This window comes from Hipposideros armiger, unplaced genomic scaffold (assembly GCF_001890085.2).
Source record: "Hipposideros armiger isolate ML-2016 unplaced genomic scaffold, ASM189008v1 scaffold_382, whole genome shotgun sequence".
Lineage (NCBI taxonomy): Eukaryota > Metazoa > Chordata > Mammalia > Chiroptera > Hipposideridae > Hipposideros > Hipposideros armiger.
Genome location: NW_017731732.1, coordinates 361,050 through 378,589, shown reverse-complemented (window position 1 = coordinate 378,589; position 17,540 = coordinate 361,050). Strand labels below are relative to the sequence as shown.

Here is a 17,540-nt window from a genome sequence, read left to right as displayed (position 1 = left end):
TATGAGTGGGACAGCCACTCTGGCAAACACTTCAGCAGTTTATTAAAAAACGAACCCACCATATAACCCAACAATCACACTTCTGGGCATCTATCCCAGAGAAGCGACACAGGTGTTCACACAAACAAGCCTGTTCACACAGTGCCATGGTGAATCCACGGTGGCTGGTCACCAGCAAGAGGCCTCATGTGCTGGGTCCCTGCCAAGCCCGCAAGCAACCCAGATGTCCTTCCACAGGTCAGCAATGACACCGTGGCGCAGCCACACCCTGGAGTGGTACTCAGCAATAAGCACTGTGCAACTGCTGGCGCACACACACTGTGGGTGGATCACCAAGAATCACGCTGAGTGAACACAGCCGATCCCAAAAGGTCTCATGGGGCCCACTGCTACTTGTACAGCAAGTATGACATGACAAAGTGACATTACAGCCAGGGATGTACAAGCCAGGGATGGTTGTCAGGGGTCAGGGGCGGAAGCAAGGTGGCTGTGGCTGTAAAGAGGTGGCGTGAGCTATGCTTGGGATGGAGCTGTTCTGTTTGACTATGGTGGTGGTGACAGACATATGCATGTGACAAACAGCACAGAAGTAAACATACACGTGTGCGTGCACAGAGTGCACGTGGAACTGGTAAAGTCTGAAGAAATGAGCTGGACACTATCAACATCGTTTGCTGGCTGTGACACTGCACTGCTATGCACGGTGTTGCCATGGTGGCAAACTGGGCAAAGGTACACAGCACCTCTGTATTGTTCTTACAACTGCGTGTGAGTGTGTACTTATCTCAATATAGTGTTTTCTAAAAAGGTATAAAATTACAACAGTCTAGACAGCTCTTGATCACTTAAGTTTGTTTGGAACCTGTGAAGAAAATTTCCAATTTCTTTTGTCACTTTCTATCCTCAGGACCTATAAAGCGTACTTTTCGGTCCTGGTGTCCATGCTAGTGACAGCCAGTCTTCACAAACGACACCTGGGTGGCCTCGAGGTGCCTGAGGCAACAAACCACCCACCTGCCTTCCATTTTTTCAAGGCCACATTACCATGATATTAAAGAGGTGAAACAAAACTGACACTCACACTTGCCTGGAGAACACGGCCCCTGCAAAGCTCATGGGTGTTAGATGCTCGTACTGTCACTCCCCAAGTCAACCAGAGCAACCAAAGGACTAAGTTCCACGGAAATGGTGTGTTTTGAGCGGGAAGAATAAATCTGGCTGCTAAACAATGCCAGCTACACACCTCATTCGACATTTTTCTAGTAGCCACACAAACAGGTACAATACCAAAAATATATTTAATGGCCAACACACACATGAAAAGATAACCAACCGAGTGATCATCAGGGAAATGCAAACCAAAACCAGCAAGATACACCTCATACCCATCAGGATGGCTACTATAAAAAAAAACCAGCCAACAGAAAACAACAGTGCTGGCAAGGATGTGGAGAAAAGGGAACCCCGCTGCAGTGTTGGTGAGAATGTAAACTTGATGTGGCCACTGTGGTGAACAGAATGGAGGGTCCTCAAAAAACTAAAACTACAACTACCATGAGATTCAACAGTACCACCGACTTATGTACCCCAAAAGAAATGAAAGCAGGATCTCAAAGAGACATCTGTACCCCCGTGTTCACAGCGGTATTATTCACAATGGCCAAGAGATAGAAGCAACCCGTGTCCATCGACAGATGAATGGATATACACAGAGAAATATTAGTCAGCCTTAAAAAAGGACATTCCGACACCTGGATGGACCTTGAGGACATCGTGCTCAGTGAAATAAGCCGGTCACAAAGGACAAATACTAGAGGATTCCATTTCTATGATGTCCCCAGAAGAGTCAAAATCTCAGACACAGATAAACTGCCAGGAGCTTGGGGGATGGGGGGTGAGGGGGTGGGCACAAATGGGGAGCCATTGTTTAACGGGTATAGTTTTGGTTTTATGAGATGAGAAATTTGGAAATTGGCTGCACAATGACATGAGTGTACTTAACACCATTGAAATGTGCATTTAGAAATGGTTGAGATGGTCAATCTTATGTAACAATCTTTTGTTTTTACCATAATAAAAAATGTATCTTTGTTTTACCCAATATATTGAAACTACCCCAACATATATCAGTATGAAAATGACCAGCGGGACACTTACACTCTTCTTCCTGGACTAAGGCTTCGATTCCCACATGAACTGACACTGACAGCACATCTATGTTGAATGAGTCCCACCTGAAGGCTCAGTGACACCTGTGACTTCCCTACAAAGCCTGTGCTCAGCTAGACCTTACCTGTGACCCCTACGTGACAAACCTTATAGCTATATCCAAATAATAAATTATTGGGGAAGGTCTTTTTCTGGCTATCAGATGTTTTTGGAAATGTGTGTCCTCAGGCAGCTCTCTGGAAGTCCCTGGAAGAGCTAATGAGCAGAGCTTCCGAGCGTCAGGCCCTCATGGGGATCTGCAGGATGTCCCCTCAGAGAGCTGACAACCTAAGGACCAGCTCCAAGGGGAGCACGCAGGAGATGGTGGGGGACATGGAGAACACCATTTACTCCCACCTGGGAATTCCCATGTGCCAGGGACAAGTATAAAGTTCCAGTCGCTCACGGAAATGACATGGGGGAATGAAAAACTAGCATTCACCCATCCTGGCCTTTCTCAACCAGTACTCACAATGGCATTGACTGCACCTTCAATTGTGATTTTGCACAGCATTTCATGCAGTTTCTTTAAAAACACACCCAATGTCAGCACGTTACCAGAAAAGGCACTCAGCCACCTAACACCCCTGCAATTTCTATTAAAATCACCAGGCCTTCACTAAGAGAGCATCCGTCCACTCCATCCTCCCAGGTGCGAGGACACTGAAACTCAGTCATGTGGAAAAATGATCATGTCTCATGGACACACAGAACATTCCCAGAGCGTATCATCAGAAAAGTCAGGGGTGTGGAGGAAAAGACAAAGGCGTTTCTAGTGGGACATGTAGTTGCTGTGATTCCCACATAGGATGTACTTTCTCAGCAGGACAAAGATGCCGGATGACACTGCCATATGCTGTTCTCCACCGAGTTGCCAGGCAGGATGTTTGTGGACAAAGGTACCCTTGGGCTAAGGGGAACCCCTTCCTAACCTCATGTCTGCACCCCACTGCTGGGAACCCATCACAAAGACTGCTTTGTGAAAAATGGATTCTGCCATAAATTATCAAAAGCTTCATTGACGATCTTAATGGATGTGGTTGGGTAAGGAACACTGAACACGGCCAAAAAGAGAACAGAATCAAATATGCCAAGTCAGTACATTTCAGGGACCTTCAGGCACCAAGCTATTGTCACGTCAGCCAGAGAGAATGGGATGGACCACAAAGCCTACAAACTTCCTCTCCCCTCAACGCCCATATCTGACTGCCTTGTCCCCACCAAGCCTGCCTGGGGCCCCCTCCCCACGGCAGCCACTCCCCACCAATCTCCTCAAGAACTAACCCTGAAACTTAACTTGGTGTGTTAACTTCAGACACACACCTCACGCAACTTATCATTTAATCCTATGCACTCAGTTATCACACTCACCCACTGAAACGTAGTTGATGCGATAAAAATCACACCTCGGGACCCATCACTGTACTTTGCAGGCGTAACCATAACTGTGCCTAATAATTTACATTGTGATCTCTAAAGTTCTCTCCCTGTCTTCTCGAGTAACGGTGCTTACAGCTTATAATTAGCAGGCTGCAGAGCATGTCACCTGCCATTCCAGTAGAAAACACACAAACTCATCCACTGCTCCTGGTCACAGGACAGGAGGGGCCATTTCTGTGCATTAAGACACCACCTGCAGAGAATGGCTCACCGGCCGGCAGCGAAAAACACGCTTCTGAAGGCCCCTTAAACATTTGGTTTACACATTCCCCGTTAACACTGAGCCCTGCCAACGCATTTAGGGAGCAGAAATTCTGTGGGTTCACAAACTTGGTGGCATTTACATAAGCAGAAAAACACATGTAAGCACCAAGAACTCCTAAGGCTGAACTGAGTTCAGGGGCAGTGCCGATAGCAACAACTAAGGTAATAGCACTGACAACACTTACAGCTCCTTTCCCTAAGGAGGGGTCCCAGTAAAGAGCAGTTGCAGCCAGCTCAGTGTCCTGGGGATTGGTTCCAGGACCCCCACAGACACCAAAATCCATAGGTGTCAAGTCCCTTCTTTAAAATGGCGCAGAGCCTGTACTTGCACACAGGTGCAGGGCGTGCCTGCACGTCACCTCACATGCATGGACCCTGCTCAGGGCTCAGCAGGTGACAAGTTCAAGGTTTGTATTTTGGAACTTTCTGTTTTTTACCCCCAAATATTTTTGATCCGCAGGTGGTTGACCCCCTCGGATGCGAAAGCTGTGACTACAGAGGGCTGACTGCATCTCTCAGCATTTAGCAGGAGACGTGCAGCCAACATATGCAGCTGTTGCTGTTTTTGTCATTTGTGCCTGCCATGTCCCAGGTGTGCCCAGCCTCTGACAAGTGACCAACCCTCTGAGGCTCTTTCTCTGTGACATCGGGACAAGCCTACACGGCTGTCACCTCACTGAAGGTTATGAAGACTAAGCCCTACAGAATTTGCAAATGCAACGTTTGTCATTGTGTTCCTGCATTTAGGTGTCTCCTCTGATGACTTTGTGTCACCTGCATTTGAATAGAATCAATACTGGACTTCTTAATCGATAGCGCTGCCTGCCAACTTGGCGTTATCTTGCTCCCGCAGGCCGGACCTGCAGACTGGACTAGTCTGCACCAGTGGTGAATGAGAACCTGGTGGGTCCTGATGAAAACATGGCCTTTCCCATCAGCAGGAACTGCGGCTTGAACCTATACGCTCACCCCTTCACTGCCCATACTCAGTCATATGCCGGAGGGTGAAGGGTCTAATGAAGCCCACAGATGGTTGTATCTGGCTTGAACAGTGTTTTCAAAGTTCTAAATTGGTTGCCAATGTTTAAACATCAGGATTTTTGGCACCAGAATCTGCATTTTTGGATTATCTTGCAATACAGGAAAACCTAGCACTGAGGCCACACACTCTCAGGACCACCCTGGGGGCTGCCCTAACTCAGAGGGACAAATGCTCTCCAGTGTACCCCAATCCCATCAGATCAGCCCCCTCACTGACGGTGCTGCCAGGTTTTTCTGAGCACTGACGTCTGCCACTCCTGGTTCATTCAGAACCCAAACTGCCTTTAATCCCTGAAATAAAAACCCACAATCTAATGTCATTAGGACTATGCCCAAACTCTGTGAGCTAACAAAATAAGCCCGAAGAAGAATCTGAGTAGAAAACAAATCATGCTGATGGTTCTCTGCAGTCATTGCCTGTATAAATGAGTTTACTTTTCTAAAATGTCGTTTTTGAAATTAACTTGTCCCATCTCTTCACACTTTTGGTTATGTTATCTGCTGTAACTGACCAAGTCCCTTCCAGGTGGAATGTCATCAAGAAGTAAGAACACGCCATGTCATACACTTATAAGGTAGCAGGACTCCATCTTTGCAGCCCAATAACCTGACGCTTGGACCTCACCTCATCATTTCCACAAAACTTGGTAATATTTTTTTTTAAATATGGGTTTGATGTTTTATTGGACACAGTCTCCATTCCCATCAAAACACAGACTAAATCAGTAAAAAGGTTCTAAAAGGGTCTATAAATGCTACATGCAGCCTTTCAGCAGATATTCAAACAACCACACGTCCACAGTCCCTTACCCAGAGTGGCTTACCCATTGCACTGAGATAATGGTTGAAGGCCTGGCAAGGAGGACTCGGCGTTTGTGTTGATTTGTCACAACTCATGGGTGCTGGGCTCCTGTCTGTGTCAAAAGAGAAATACCCACTGGAGGAGCGGGACAGCAGGGAGGATCTTCTCACAAAGATGAAGAGCGGGGATCTGGTGGCAAAAGGCCCGGGGCTGGCAGGCGGGGCCAGTGGGCCCTGAGGGCTGCTGTGGGGGCAGCGGTCCCCTTCACCTTCAGGATTACCTTGCCGTTCTATCGGTACAGAGGTTGGAGCCCCGGGCCTGAGCTGAGGAGGCCTCTCAGCAGGCTGCAACTGTCCACCTTCTCTGTCACACTCAGAACTTGCATCGGAAGGTTGCTTTGCCATTTGGTCTTTTTTTCTGCAAGTAAAATAAAACTAAGATTACCTTAAGCAAAATAATAATCATGGGTAACTCAATTAGCGACCTTTCACCTACTCGTTAAAAATTAATACCAAACGCTTTAACTTTGTTAAAGAAACTTCATTACTTCGTGTATTTCTGACAATCTTCTAAGTAAGAATAAAAATACACCTAAAATAACAAAGGTATCATTTTCTGTGTTGGGGGTGGGAGAGCTAAACTTCTGGCTACCAAACCAAACACCGAGAACGTCAGTGACGTGTGGAGCTGCTGCTGGAACACACACACGTTTTAGGACGGGCAGCGCGTCCGAAGTCAACCCCAAGGCTCTGCTCCGGGCGACTGACTATGCCAGAAGCCGGGCGGGCTGGTTCCCGGGGCCAGACGCTGCACTGGGGCTCAGGAGCGCGCGCAGAGGCAGCGACTGCAGGCGGCTGGCCGCGTTCCCCGCTCCGGCCCCATTGTTCTGCCGAAAGTGCTGAGGGCAGCAAGTCTGGGGAGGTTTGGCAAGGGCCGTCCGTCGTAGTAAGTGCGTCACAATAGAGTTTGTAACTCCGAGCCCGCCCGGCCCGCTCCCGCCCGCGGGGGCAGCGCGCCGCTCACACCCCGGCAAAACTTCCCCCAAGTCCACCCGCATTGTTAACTGCACACCTCCAAATGGGGGTGATCCCCGAAACCCGCCGGGGTGCCCCTGCAAGTTCACCGTAACCCCGCGCGCTAGGCGACCCCGGGCGCGCGTCCTCTTCACCCAGTAGACCCTCCCTCTGCAGGCCGAAACTCACGTCCGCCCCTTCACTTCCGAACGTCGCGTCCGGGCCCGGGCCCCGCGGCGTCCGGCCCGCGCCCTTCGCCGACCCGGAGCCCCCAGACCGTCACCACGAAGGCGGCTCGCAAGACAAAGCCCGGTACCCGCGCTCAGAGCCCGCGGGGCGGCGCAGAGCCCGCAGCTGGCCACGCGCCCGCCGCCGTGCTCCGCCGGGCCGCCCAGGGCTCCGCGCGCCGGGAACATCCTCCCTCGGCCGCTCCTCCCCTCGCGCTCTGCGCCCGCCGCCGCCGGCTCCGCCGCCTCCCAGCGCCTCTGGCGCCGGTGCCCTCGTTCCCGATTGGCCGGTGCGCGCTCGTTCCGCACCCTAGCCAATCGCCGACCGCGGCGGGGGCGGCGCCTACCGGCCAGGCCGCCAGAGGCGACGCGATTGTTGACAAACTCGCCTGCGAGCGCTGGGCTGCCAGTGGCAGCGGCGGCGTCGGGGCCTCGGGACCCGGGCGGCTCATCCACCCCGCCAGTCCCTCTGCCCGTCCCGACTCCGCGCGCGCCTCGGCGTCTCCTGGCGCCCGGAGAAGCTGGTCACCTAGAAACAAAGCAGCAGCCACAGGCCGTCCTCAGACCCGTCTTACTTACGCCTGCCGCCGTCCCCTGCCCAGGCCCGCTGCTGAGAGGGCCCTAGAGGCCTCCCCTCCTCTGCTGCAGCATCTATCCTTCCCAACTTCCTCCCTCTTCCTTCCCGTGTGCCGCGGCCACGCACCAAATCCGAGCGGCTAGCACCGGCCCCGGGCGCGCATATTCGCGCGCACCGTGACCACGGCAGACAACCAGCACATCCACACCCCCATGCCCGGCGTCCCAGCGCCTGCCCCGAGGGACGGCACCGCCAGCAGCACCGCAAGCGGTCGGGCTGCGCTCGGGCACGCCCAGATCGCTAAGACCGCCGGGACCCACGGACGGAGCAGGTCCACGCTCGTCCACCGCGTGGCTCCGGCGGTAGAGGAGGCCCTTGGTCCCTCGCTGTCCGTGGCTCGTTCGCCTGGCATCGTCGGAGGGCGCCCACGGACGGGACAGAGCCCCAGGACACGTCCGAGAGTGGACGCAGCGGCTGCCCCGACCCCTCGGCCTGCATGTGCGTAACGAAAAGCCGAGTCTCGTCAGTTAATCCCCAGCAGTTCCTCAAATCCTCCGCACACAGCCCGCAGACCCGAGACCGGCTCGTACCGCGCAGCGGGTGATACTCCCCGGCAAGGCGCGCAGCTCACACAGGACAGCGGCCTCAGCTCCCAGGCCGACGCCGAGGGCGCGCGCTACCTCTCCAGCGGCCTGAGACGCGGCACCATCCCACGCGCCGCATCCCGGCCCGGGCCACACTTCCACTAAGCGCTCACAGCCTCTGCGAGCACGACCCCTCCCCAAGTGGACCTGCCTGGGCGTAGGGCCCCTACCCGCTCCGATCGCCGCCTCCCACCAGGCGACAAGCAGGACGAGAATGTGTTTCTAGGCCAGCACGTGCGCTGGAAGCGGGCAGGAGGTGCAGCGTGTGGCTCCAGCGCGTCCTCCACCCGTCCCTGATCCGGAGGTATTTTACCTTGCGTTTCTCAGTCCGAGAGTCAGAGTCAGACATTGGGGGGGCGCGGGCCAGGGGAAGGCGCCAAGGCGGTGGTGACAGGAGTGGGGCGAACCGAGCAGCCCGAGGCGATGCTGACCGCAGTGGGCAGGACGCGCCCGGCAGCTGCGAGGACCTGGCGGCGGCGGCGGCGGTGACACGGGACGGAGCTATCCGAAGAGTTTAAGACCGGGAGACGGCGCAGAGCGAAGTGAAACCTGCGCGGCCCTGCAGCCCAGCTCCAGCCCGCGGCCCCGCGCCCGCGCCCAATCACCGTGGTCCCCGCCCCCGCCAAGGCCCGCCCCGCGCTGGCCAACCCCGCCCTTTGGCGCGGCGGCCCAGGCGCGTGCGGGCTGCAGCAGGTATAGGCGGGGCGGCCTGCAGGGTTCCCTCTGCGCGCGCCGCCCGCCCAGCCCTGCCCCTGCCCGGCGTGTTTACCGAGTGAGTGACTTACGCTGCCAGCAGCAGTGTGTGCACCCATCCCCCACCCCAATATGCAACCTTGCCTCTCCCCCCAGCCGCCGGCGGCAGCCGCCGTGGTGTGCGCGTGAAACAGAGGGGGCGCTCCGGGTACACTGAGCGGACCGGGTCGCGCAGCTGCCGCACGCGGGGCCTCAGGAGGCGCCTTTGAGCCCTGGAACGGCTGCGGGAGTTTTTCAGCCGCCCTGGGGCAGGCGCAAGGACGGTTTGTCCTACAGTGTAGCAGGGGGCCTCTGCGCAGTTTCACTCCCAGAGTCCCGGCTCCCAGCGGGACCCATCTGCAGGCTGCTCATCTTCCTCGCCCTAGCCCCCTGCACACTCTGGGGCTCCCTCCTCATGGCATTCGCAAGGGCACCCAGCGTTTTTCCGTGCCGAACCTCCGCTAAGCGGCGGAGCCCTTGTTGGGGGCAGAGACCAGAATAGGCGCGCCGAGCGATTCCCCAAGGCCTCTTTCTGCAGCTCCGGTGCGAGGCGGCAGGCGAGCGCGCACCGAGCAGGTAAATAGAGAAATAAAAAATGAACTTGGAAAAAAACCCCACAACACTTTTGAGGAAAAAAAAGGACCGAGAAGAGCCGCTGCCTCCAACTGGGGGAGAGGGTGGTGCCTCCGCTGGATTGGGATCCTCGAGGTTTGTTAGGCTCAGAGAACCGCCCAGGAACCTCCCTCGGCGTGCTGAGGCCGGTACAGGCGTCCGGGGGTTCGGGCGCGCGCGTAGAATGCTGTGGGGGTGCAGGTACCCCCTACCCTCCGCCCTGTGCTCCCTGTCCCCCTCCTCCTCAGGTCCGCACCACCACCTGTACTCGCGCGTCCTGCGTTCCCTGGACTTTGAGATACCGCGGTGCGGGAGTTAGGGCGAGGCCGGTGGGGGAGATGGGACATTTTGTCGCGGGGGAGCCCAGGCTAGACAGATTAAAGAAACTCAATTTATGGGCCGCCCTAATCGGCACCCCGAAACAGAGAAGGAAAGGTCCTCAGTGTTGTCTCGCCGTCAGGCCACCTTGGTCAGTTTTTGTTTGTAACCAGATATAGAAGGGCAGTGTGACAGCACAGCCCCAGTTTAGTCTCAGCGCGTCCTCCCGCGAGTCGTGAGTGAGCGGCCAGGGGTTCCTGGAGGGCATTTTGCTGCAGGAGAGAAAGGACAGGGCCGTTGATGCGGCCGCGTGGACGCAGAGACCGGAGGGCTATCCTGACCGCGGCTTGGAGCGTTCGTCCGTGACCGCAGGTGGCCGCCGCAGGCGAACTCCGGCATGGCACACAGAACCGGCAGCACCTGCTGGGAGCCCCAACCCGCCGCGCTCCATGGTGCTCGGCTCTCTCCGTGGGGCTGGGCGAGGCAGGCAGGGGCCGGAAAAGAAACGCATAGAAGCCCTGGTGGTGTAGTCGGCTCCGGTGCTGCTCCGCCGCCCCCGCGCCGCCCGCTCCAGCAACCAGGTGAACACCAAAAAACAAAGGCATCGGCGAAAGCAAGCGGTTAAGCGCTCTTATACGTTCGCGCCACGCAGACTGCTGGGGAGCTTGGGCCCCAGCACCCAGCCGGTGACCGCGAACCCTTCCCGCCCTGTCCTGCAGCAGCGTCCAGAGGTCCTCCCGAAACCCGGCCCGGAGCCTAGAGGTAGGGGCAGCGTAAGAAGGGCAGCAGGCATCAGGTCCCAGCTCTGGTCCCGCATGGCACCCTTGCGGACACGAGCGTAGCGGAGCAGTGCCTCCTCCACGACACGTGGAGCTGGAGAACGGAGGATGGCTGGGACCAAAAGGGCCACGGGTACCTGAGACATGGAAAGTCCGCGGCCCTCGTTGGGCGGACTGGCGTCGCCGGGTAGTGTCTCCTCACCCTCTGCAAGCCGCGGGAGCACCTTCGCGTCGCGTCATTTCTTTATTAAATGTGATGTCTGCGCTCTGCTCAAGAACAGTACAATTGCGCTTGGTAAAGACGTTTCTCGCGCGCTGTCCTGCGGCCGGGAAGCCCAGCCGAGCTGGCGCCTTGCGGAGCTTGACCGGGCTCAGGCTCCCGACTGGCCGCGCTTCCTCGCAGAGTCGGGGAGGCTGTGACTCACTTGGAGACATGTCGCTCGCTGAGCTGAACCTCTTCCCGCGGGGGTTTGATTTCTGTGCTTTGATTTTATTTTTTCACACAACACCACAGTTTTTCAAAATCACTGGGAATCTGAGTCACCGTTGCCAGCGGGAGACCTTGGCTGGCACCGGGCCGTGGGGCGCGCTCGCAGGGAGCCCACTCTGTGGAGTGGGTCTCGCCGAAGCCAGAGAGGTGGCGCCGGCGGTAGGGTTACAGGGACAGGGCGCAGCATCGCACGCACCCCCTTCCCGACAGCCCGGCGCGCGCCTAGCCAGCCTCGGCGGGACCCCCACATCACCGCCACGAGCGCGCCAGCCCGGCCTCAGCTCCAGCTCCGGGCGCCAGAGAAGCGACTTGGTGGCAGCTGCGGGCGGGCCACCACGCTGCAGCCACGCCCGCTATAACTTGGCAACAGGTTTGGCCCGCGGGGAGCGTGCTCCTTCACGGGCCCCGGGCTGCGGCGGCGCGGGGTAAAAGGCCCAGGCTGCCAGCGGGTTGATGATTCCGGCGATTGGCGCGTGCAGGGAGGTGTGCGGAATGTTAAAGGTGGAGATCACCCTCAGGGCATCATCCCTCACGGAGTCACACGAATCCAGCAACTGCAAAGCAAGACACAAAGGGACAGGTCAGGGACTGTATCACTCACAGCCGCTCGACGCCCACTCCCAAGCACCAGCACACCCAGAGGCCGGATTTCCTGGGACCAGGAGGGTGGAGGCCACTGCTCATGAATAACTCTAGCAAGCCTTTTTCATCTTAGAAATTCCTGAGTCTGCGACACTTAGCCTGGCAGAAGCCCGCTTATTCCGTAAAGAGGTGGGTGGGCTCCAAATCCGCTTGAAGCTCCAGTCCTGAGCCTGAGAATTATCAGTTCCCCATCCCCTGCAGTGCTCTCCCTCCCTCCTCTCCCCTTCAAGTGCCTGGGGTGCCACCCTCTGGCGCTCACAGGCAAGTGAACCGGCAGAGCATCGGAGCAGGTGGACAGCGGGGCCTGCACGGTGCCGGGTTCTCCCCGACCAGCGACGGCAGCAAGCCACGGCGGTGGTGGGACTGGGTGGGGGCCAGGCATTGGCACCTTTGTGCACCTTCCACCTGGCTGCTGCAGGAAGTCAACTGCAGTTAACACCAAGGAACCCCCACCCCCACCCCACCCATACCCTCCGCCCCTGTGTTCTGATAACCATTGGAAGGTGGTTAAAAGCATCCGGCAGAAGGGAGGGGGAGATGCATCCCAGTGATTTGGGAGGCACTGCACTGGGTGTATTTTATTTCATTTTCCATGGTTTAGGTGCCAGTGCATTGTTTTTGTTTGTTTGTTTGTTTGTTTGTTTGTTTGTTTGTTTTATTCCCAGGAAGAAAACGCTAACAAAAATAATAGATTGTTTTTCTAAAACTCAGCAAGGACTGGGCAGAGGGACTACTGTCCTTTGCAATAACCAGCTACGCACTATACTCCCTCGTTTTTTAAGTTTTCAGTCAGCCATAAATTTCTTCCACTCACAAGTTATAGTTAGCCCCAGGTTTTCATGGCTTATGTTTATGGTTTTTAAACACATCACTTAACCAGCCCCACCTTTCCCCTCATGGGGGTGGTCATGGCTGGGCTACACTAAAATGCTGTTGATACCACAGTCCCTTTGCAGCTGTCCAAAATGCCATTTCAGGTGTTCAGAGGCAGTGTGTGTGTGTGTGTGTGTGTGTGTGTGTGTGTGTGTGTGTGTGTTTGGGGAGGGGAAGGGTGGTCCCCAAGAAAGAGGCAGGGGCACGATGAGCAAAGAGCAAGAATTTTAATAGTCCAACAATACCTCTTCCTTTCAAATGTGTTCTATTACATCAGAATTTCTAATGAAAACCTTCATTCTTTATGCACTGTGGTTAAGCACCATCAAATCAGTACTGAAAAGACTTTGATCATATTGCAAGATGCACTGTGATGAACTTTCACCCACCAAGATTTCAAAGTTTGTAATTAATACTCTTGACAAATTCCTGAGTAATCTGTCAACTGTCAGAGTCTAACCACAACCCTGAACCCTGAGGTGGGGTACAGGTCCTTTACTGTAGCATCCTTATTTGAGGTAATTTTTCCTTTGGGTTTGTATTAGGAAACACATCCATCTTTGTCAGACATTCAACAATGGGGGAAATTCCATTATTTGAATGAGTGGTGTGTGGATGAGAGTATGGGTTTGGTCTAACTGGTGCCAAACACAGAAGAAGGGGCCAAGGAAAAAAATTACAGAAGGCAGATTTCTATTCAGCATTTTTACAACTTTAAAAATAAGAATCAAGTAGACTCTAAAAAGAAGGAATCGGATGGCTGGAGCAAAGGAGAGCTTCCTCTCTGACACGTGTTCTGGAAGTGACCCTGCGATGGCACTCTGAAGAGGAATGACCTGTTGATGGGCAGGCCAGATGTTGACTGCTAAGATTCTTTCTAAATCTAAATTGTGGGGCTGTCTAAAATACTCCTCTCGTTTTCCCCATTTGTCACAGATGGCAACAGGGACTCCGAAACGACGAGGGTGTAGATGGAAGGAGCAGGCATCGTTCTTGTTATACCGGCTTTGACTCTGATCCCAGGTATTTTCTCACCTCTGCTTGTGATGATAACCAGAATGACCATCCTTTCACTTACGAAGTGTGCACTGGGGTCCTTGTTAGGGACCGTGCTGGGCACTGGGGGCTTAGTGGTGTGCACTGTGGGACTTTTTACAAAAGTATTAATACAAAATAAACTTAAGTAGCTGTTGTAGCATGGGTTATTATACAGTTATAGCATTTTTTATTACCAGGGAGCCCTTCAGGGCTAAGCAATTAATCCAAAAGTTTGCTTTTCTTACCAAATATATGCTTCTATTGGGTTGTCGGGAAAGTCATGACACATTTTTGCATTGAAAAACATAGAAAAATACATCATGACTTTCCTGGCGACCCAATATATTATAAGTATAAAAATGGAACATATTATAGGGCCCCCTGTCCTCCCGGTATGTGACCCACAGTCTCTTTACAAAGAAAATTATTCACCAGCTTTTGAAAAAACATCAACGAAGAGGTGTTCTTTCAACATAAAAGAACACAAACAAGTTATAAATTCTTGCAGAAAATTGTTAAAAGGACAGACCCAAAGAAGGAGCAGCATTGTTCTACAAACAATAAGAATATAAGAGCCAATGGAACTTTTTTTCCACTGAGTGGATTTGAGAATATCTACTTTAAACAAAGAGAAACAGCCCACATGGGGCACTATTGGCTATGTTAATATGTGGATTTTCGGGGGGGGGGAGGAGAGATTTATCACATCAGTTTGGCTTCCCACTCCCACTGAGTTGCAGTAGGTTGTTTTCCTCCTCTTTTTGGCTCTCCCTGCATTTTCCTTGTTCTGGTGGGGAGAGTAGGATGGCCCAGGATGGGTGATGACAGCTTGACAGCCATCTAAGCAAACCCTACTTCTCCATGGTACCAGTGTTAATGACACAGCAGACGCCTAGGGCGCACTTGCAGCAACACCCCCACTATTCCTAGGCCTCTGACACAGGTCTCCCTTCCTATTTCCATACCCCCTCCCCTGTTCTGCTTGTGTAAAGTCCCTTACCCTCACTTGAAATGGCCCTCAACCAGCCCTTTCTTGCCTAGGCACTGGCATAGTCTTTTCTCTACACCCTGCCTGTGGCTGCCTGTGACGCCTCTACCAATAGAATATGGAGAAAGCAACACTGCGATTTCCAAAGCTGGGACCTTTGGAAGCCTTGCAACAGCCACCTGGCTCCTATGACCCTGAGACACCTTGCTGGGCAGAAGTCTGGTCCAGCCTTCGGAGGATGAAAGGTCATCTGGAGAAGGACCAAGGACCTCGGCCAACAGCCAGGCCTACTGCCAGATAGGTCAGTGAAGGCATCATCTTGGTCCTCTAGTTGTGTTGAACTCAAACAACCAGTGAAACCACAGAACCTGGTCCTATCCTGTTTCTTAGAAGCACAACCCGGAACCAAAGTTTCAACCTTGGATACACCACTCACAAGCAGCACTTGTGAAACACAGGTAACACTTGTGAATCCCTTAAAATCCCTCCCTGAACCCTGGAGCAGGAGAGACACCTGAGCCTTGCCTCCTTGCCTCCTGTGTCCTTGCCAGTCAACTCCCAAATAAAGTTCCTTTCCCCTCTCAAAAGCTGGTATCAGGCTGGTATGTGCATTGGGCAGTGGACCCTTATTCGGTAACAGGAGTGATGTGACCTAAGACTAACCAGAGAGCTGCCCTGGCGGCCTGCCCACAGAACTGCAACACATACACAACGGTTACTTTGTGCCGCTAAGTTTCAGGGCCCATTTGCATAGCAATCGGTGACTGAAATGGATGGTACCACACCACACTGCCTTCAAAACCTCCAATTGCCATCAGTGGGGCCATCGTCACTGCATTCTACCTCCTAATTGTCTGAAGATGATTCTATAATCACACAACTAAAGCAGTCGATAGTGAAGGGCAGCTGATGGACAGGCTTAACTGTAAGAGAGAATTTGGCTTTTATAAAGCTCAGTGATAGTCCAGTTGGTGGGGGACCTCAGGGAGAATCTCAGTGTGGGCTGGAAGTTCCCCTGCAGGCCACCACCCACCCCACTTTCCTAATGCAACGGAGAAGGAAAAGCGCCAGGACTTGCCCTACAGCCATTTATTTGCCAGTCCTTCTGTCTCTGAGGGGCTTTAACCTCCAACAAAAACACTCAGTGGAAACAAAGTAGCAAGGATGGGAAAGAAGACAGAAAGTACTTGTACCCAGGAATCAAGTCTTGCAAATGCCTCCATTCTCCTGCACCATTAGTGAAGAGAAAAGGATGGGGCCCGGGAAGGCCCAGCCAGTGCCAGCTGGTGTGACGGACTGGTACCTCTTTGTCACCCAACTTCATGGGGCTGTAGTGTTTCCCTATACTCAGAGATTTCTTAAGCAAGGGTGGCCAACAGGGCTTCATCTCCAAGGCCTGGGGTCTGTCTGCTGTACAGTGTGGGTAAGAAGTCTGACCTCAGAGGTGGTTGGGAGGGTGGAGACATAATTATGTGAAGGCCACACTGTAAGCTACAAAAGGTAGCAAAATGAAGCATTGTCAACTCATTTTTTCCAAAATACCATCATCAAGGCCTTAAAAGGTTCCCAAGAAACTCATATCCAGTTGGTTCCAACACGAATCTGTCCATTGATACAGAAACTTGGGGGCTGACTATGACCGGATGTGAAGGCAAGCACGTGCACATGGGTGTGACTTGCCACTTCTATCCCATTGGATATTCTTATTATTCTATGACGCAAAGGTATTTCTCATTTAAAACAGTGGCGAGGAGCGTCATCCTTAAGGAGAAGGTACAGGACACACAAGCACACAGGTCCTCATCAGCTGAGCTGGGGGACTCTGCCTGTGACACGATGGCGGCCTGAAAATGACACCGGGCACTAAGTAGTGAGAACCTCCTCATTTGATGACTGGACGCTTCTGTGTCTGAAACCTTTCACGATGATAGTATGTGTGAATGCCGCCTTCTCCAGATGGTTGCTAACCAATGGTGTCAAAGAAGAGGGCGACCTGCCTCTGTCCCTCGGGCATATGGTTAACAGTCCTCATCAAGGGGAAAGTGGACTTACTTTTGTGTGTCTTCGTCATCCATGGAGAATGCACCCCAAGTTTCTCTGCTCCGCTATTCTTATACTAGAATCTGGTGTGAGCCTCCCTCCCTTCCGTAGCCCCCTTACTCAGACCCTCCCCAGGGTCTTTAGATTCTCCCCCTGACAGGTTACCTCTCACAGTGCTTTTGATCTGCTCACTCTTCTTCCCCAAAGTCCGGACTGTCTTCCACTTGCTTCTCAGGTTAGGGCAAAATTGTGGACTTGAACTTAGTCCTCCCACAGCACTTGACTGACGGGGTGGCCATCACCAGGGCCTCATCCACCACTCAGCACAAGCTGCTTGTCCACAGGGCCAAGGAATGCCTATTGCCGTCACGAGACGCTCTTCGTCCCTTTCACCGGTCCCCACATTGGTCATGCTCCCTCACTGACACTGAAACTGAATCAGGTCTCTTCCAAGCTTTCAGGGCTTGGTTATGGATTTACTGCCCCCTTCCCCAAAGCCATCGCAAAACAGTCCCAATGAAAGAATACGGGCAGGTTATTTAGCTTTGCCAAGCCTCAGTGCCTTCATCTGTAGAAAGGGGATGTTATCTCTCTCTTAGGGCTTTGTCAGGATTAAATTAAATAGTAAATCTGTAGCAATATGTTTATGTTATGTGATAATTGTAACAATAATAAAGCATTTAGCACTCCTGACCTTGTTATGGAGCAGATACTAGCTATGTCTTAGGTCCATTTATCACTTTTCTTTTTCCTGAACACTTGTTTCTATCTGTATATCTATATATGACAGTCTATGTTATAAAAAGGTATAT

General features: G+C 53.3%; 1 protein-coding gene across 13 annotated transcripts in view; it reads right to left on the bottom strand.

The window, feature by feature from the left end:
* BCL2L11 (BCL2 like 11) overlaps nt 1-8,807 on the bottom strand; it is a 38,094-nt gene extending 29,287 nt beyond the window's left edge. For 4 of the 13 annotated variants that reach the window (XR_002126280.1, XR_002126279.1, XM_019662872.1 and 1 more), the window contains exons 1-3: nt 6,958-7,222; nt 6,036-6,172; nt 5,778-5,867 (exon numbers count right to left, since the gene is read on the bottom strand). Coding sequence is in view for 10 of the 13 variants with exons in the window: in XM_019662872.1 (XP_019518417.1) it covers nt 5,778-5,867; nt 6,036-6,172; nt 6,958-7,184 (454 nt within the window). In the remaining 3 variants the exon portion in view is untranslated. Of the gene's footprint in view, nt 1-5,777; nt 6,173-6,396; nt 6,399-6,957; nt 7,236-8,529 lie in introns of those variants that run through there. The other 9 variants (XR_002126281.1, XM_019662873.1, XM_019662876.1 and 6 more) reach the window with 9 other exon arrangements.
* Between the last annotated feature and the right edge of the window lie 8,733 nt (nt 8,808-17,540).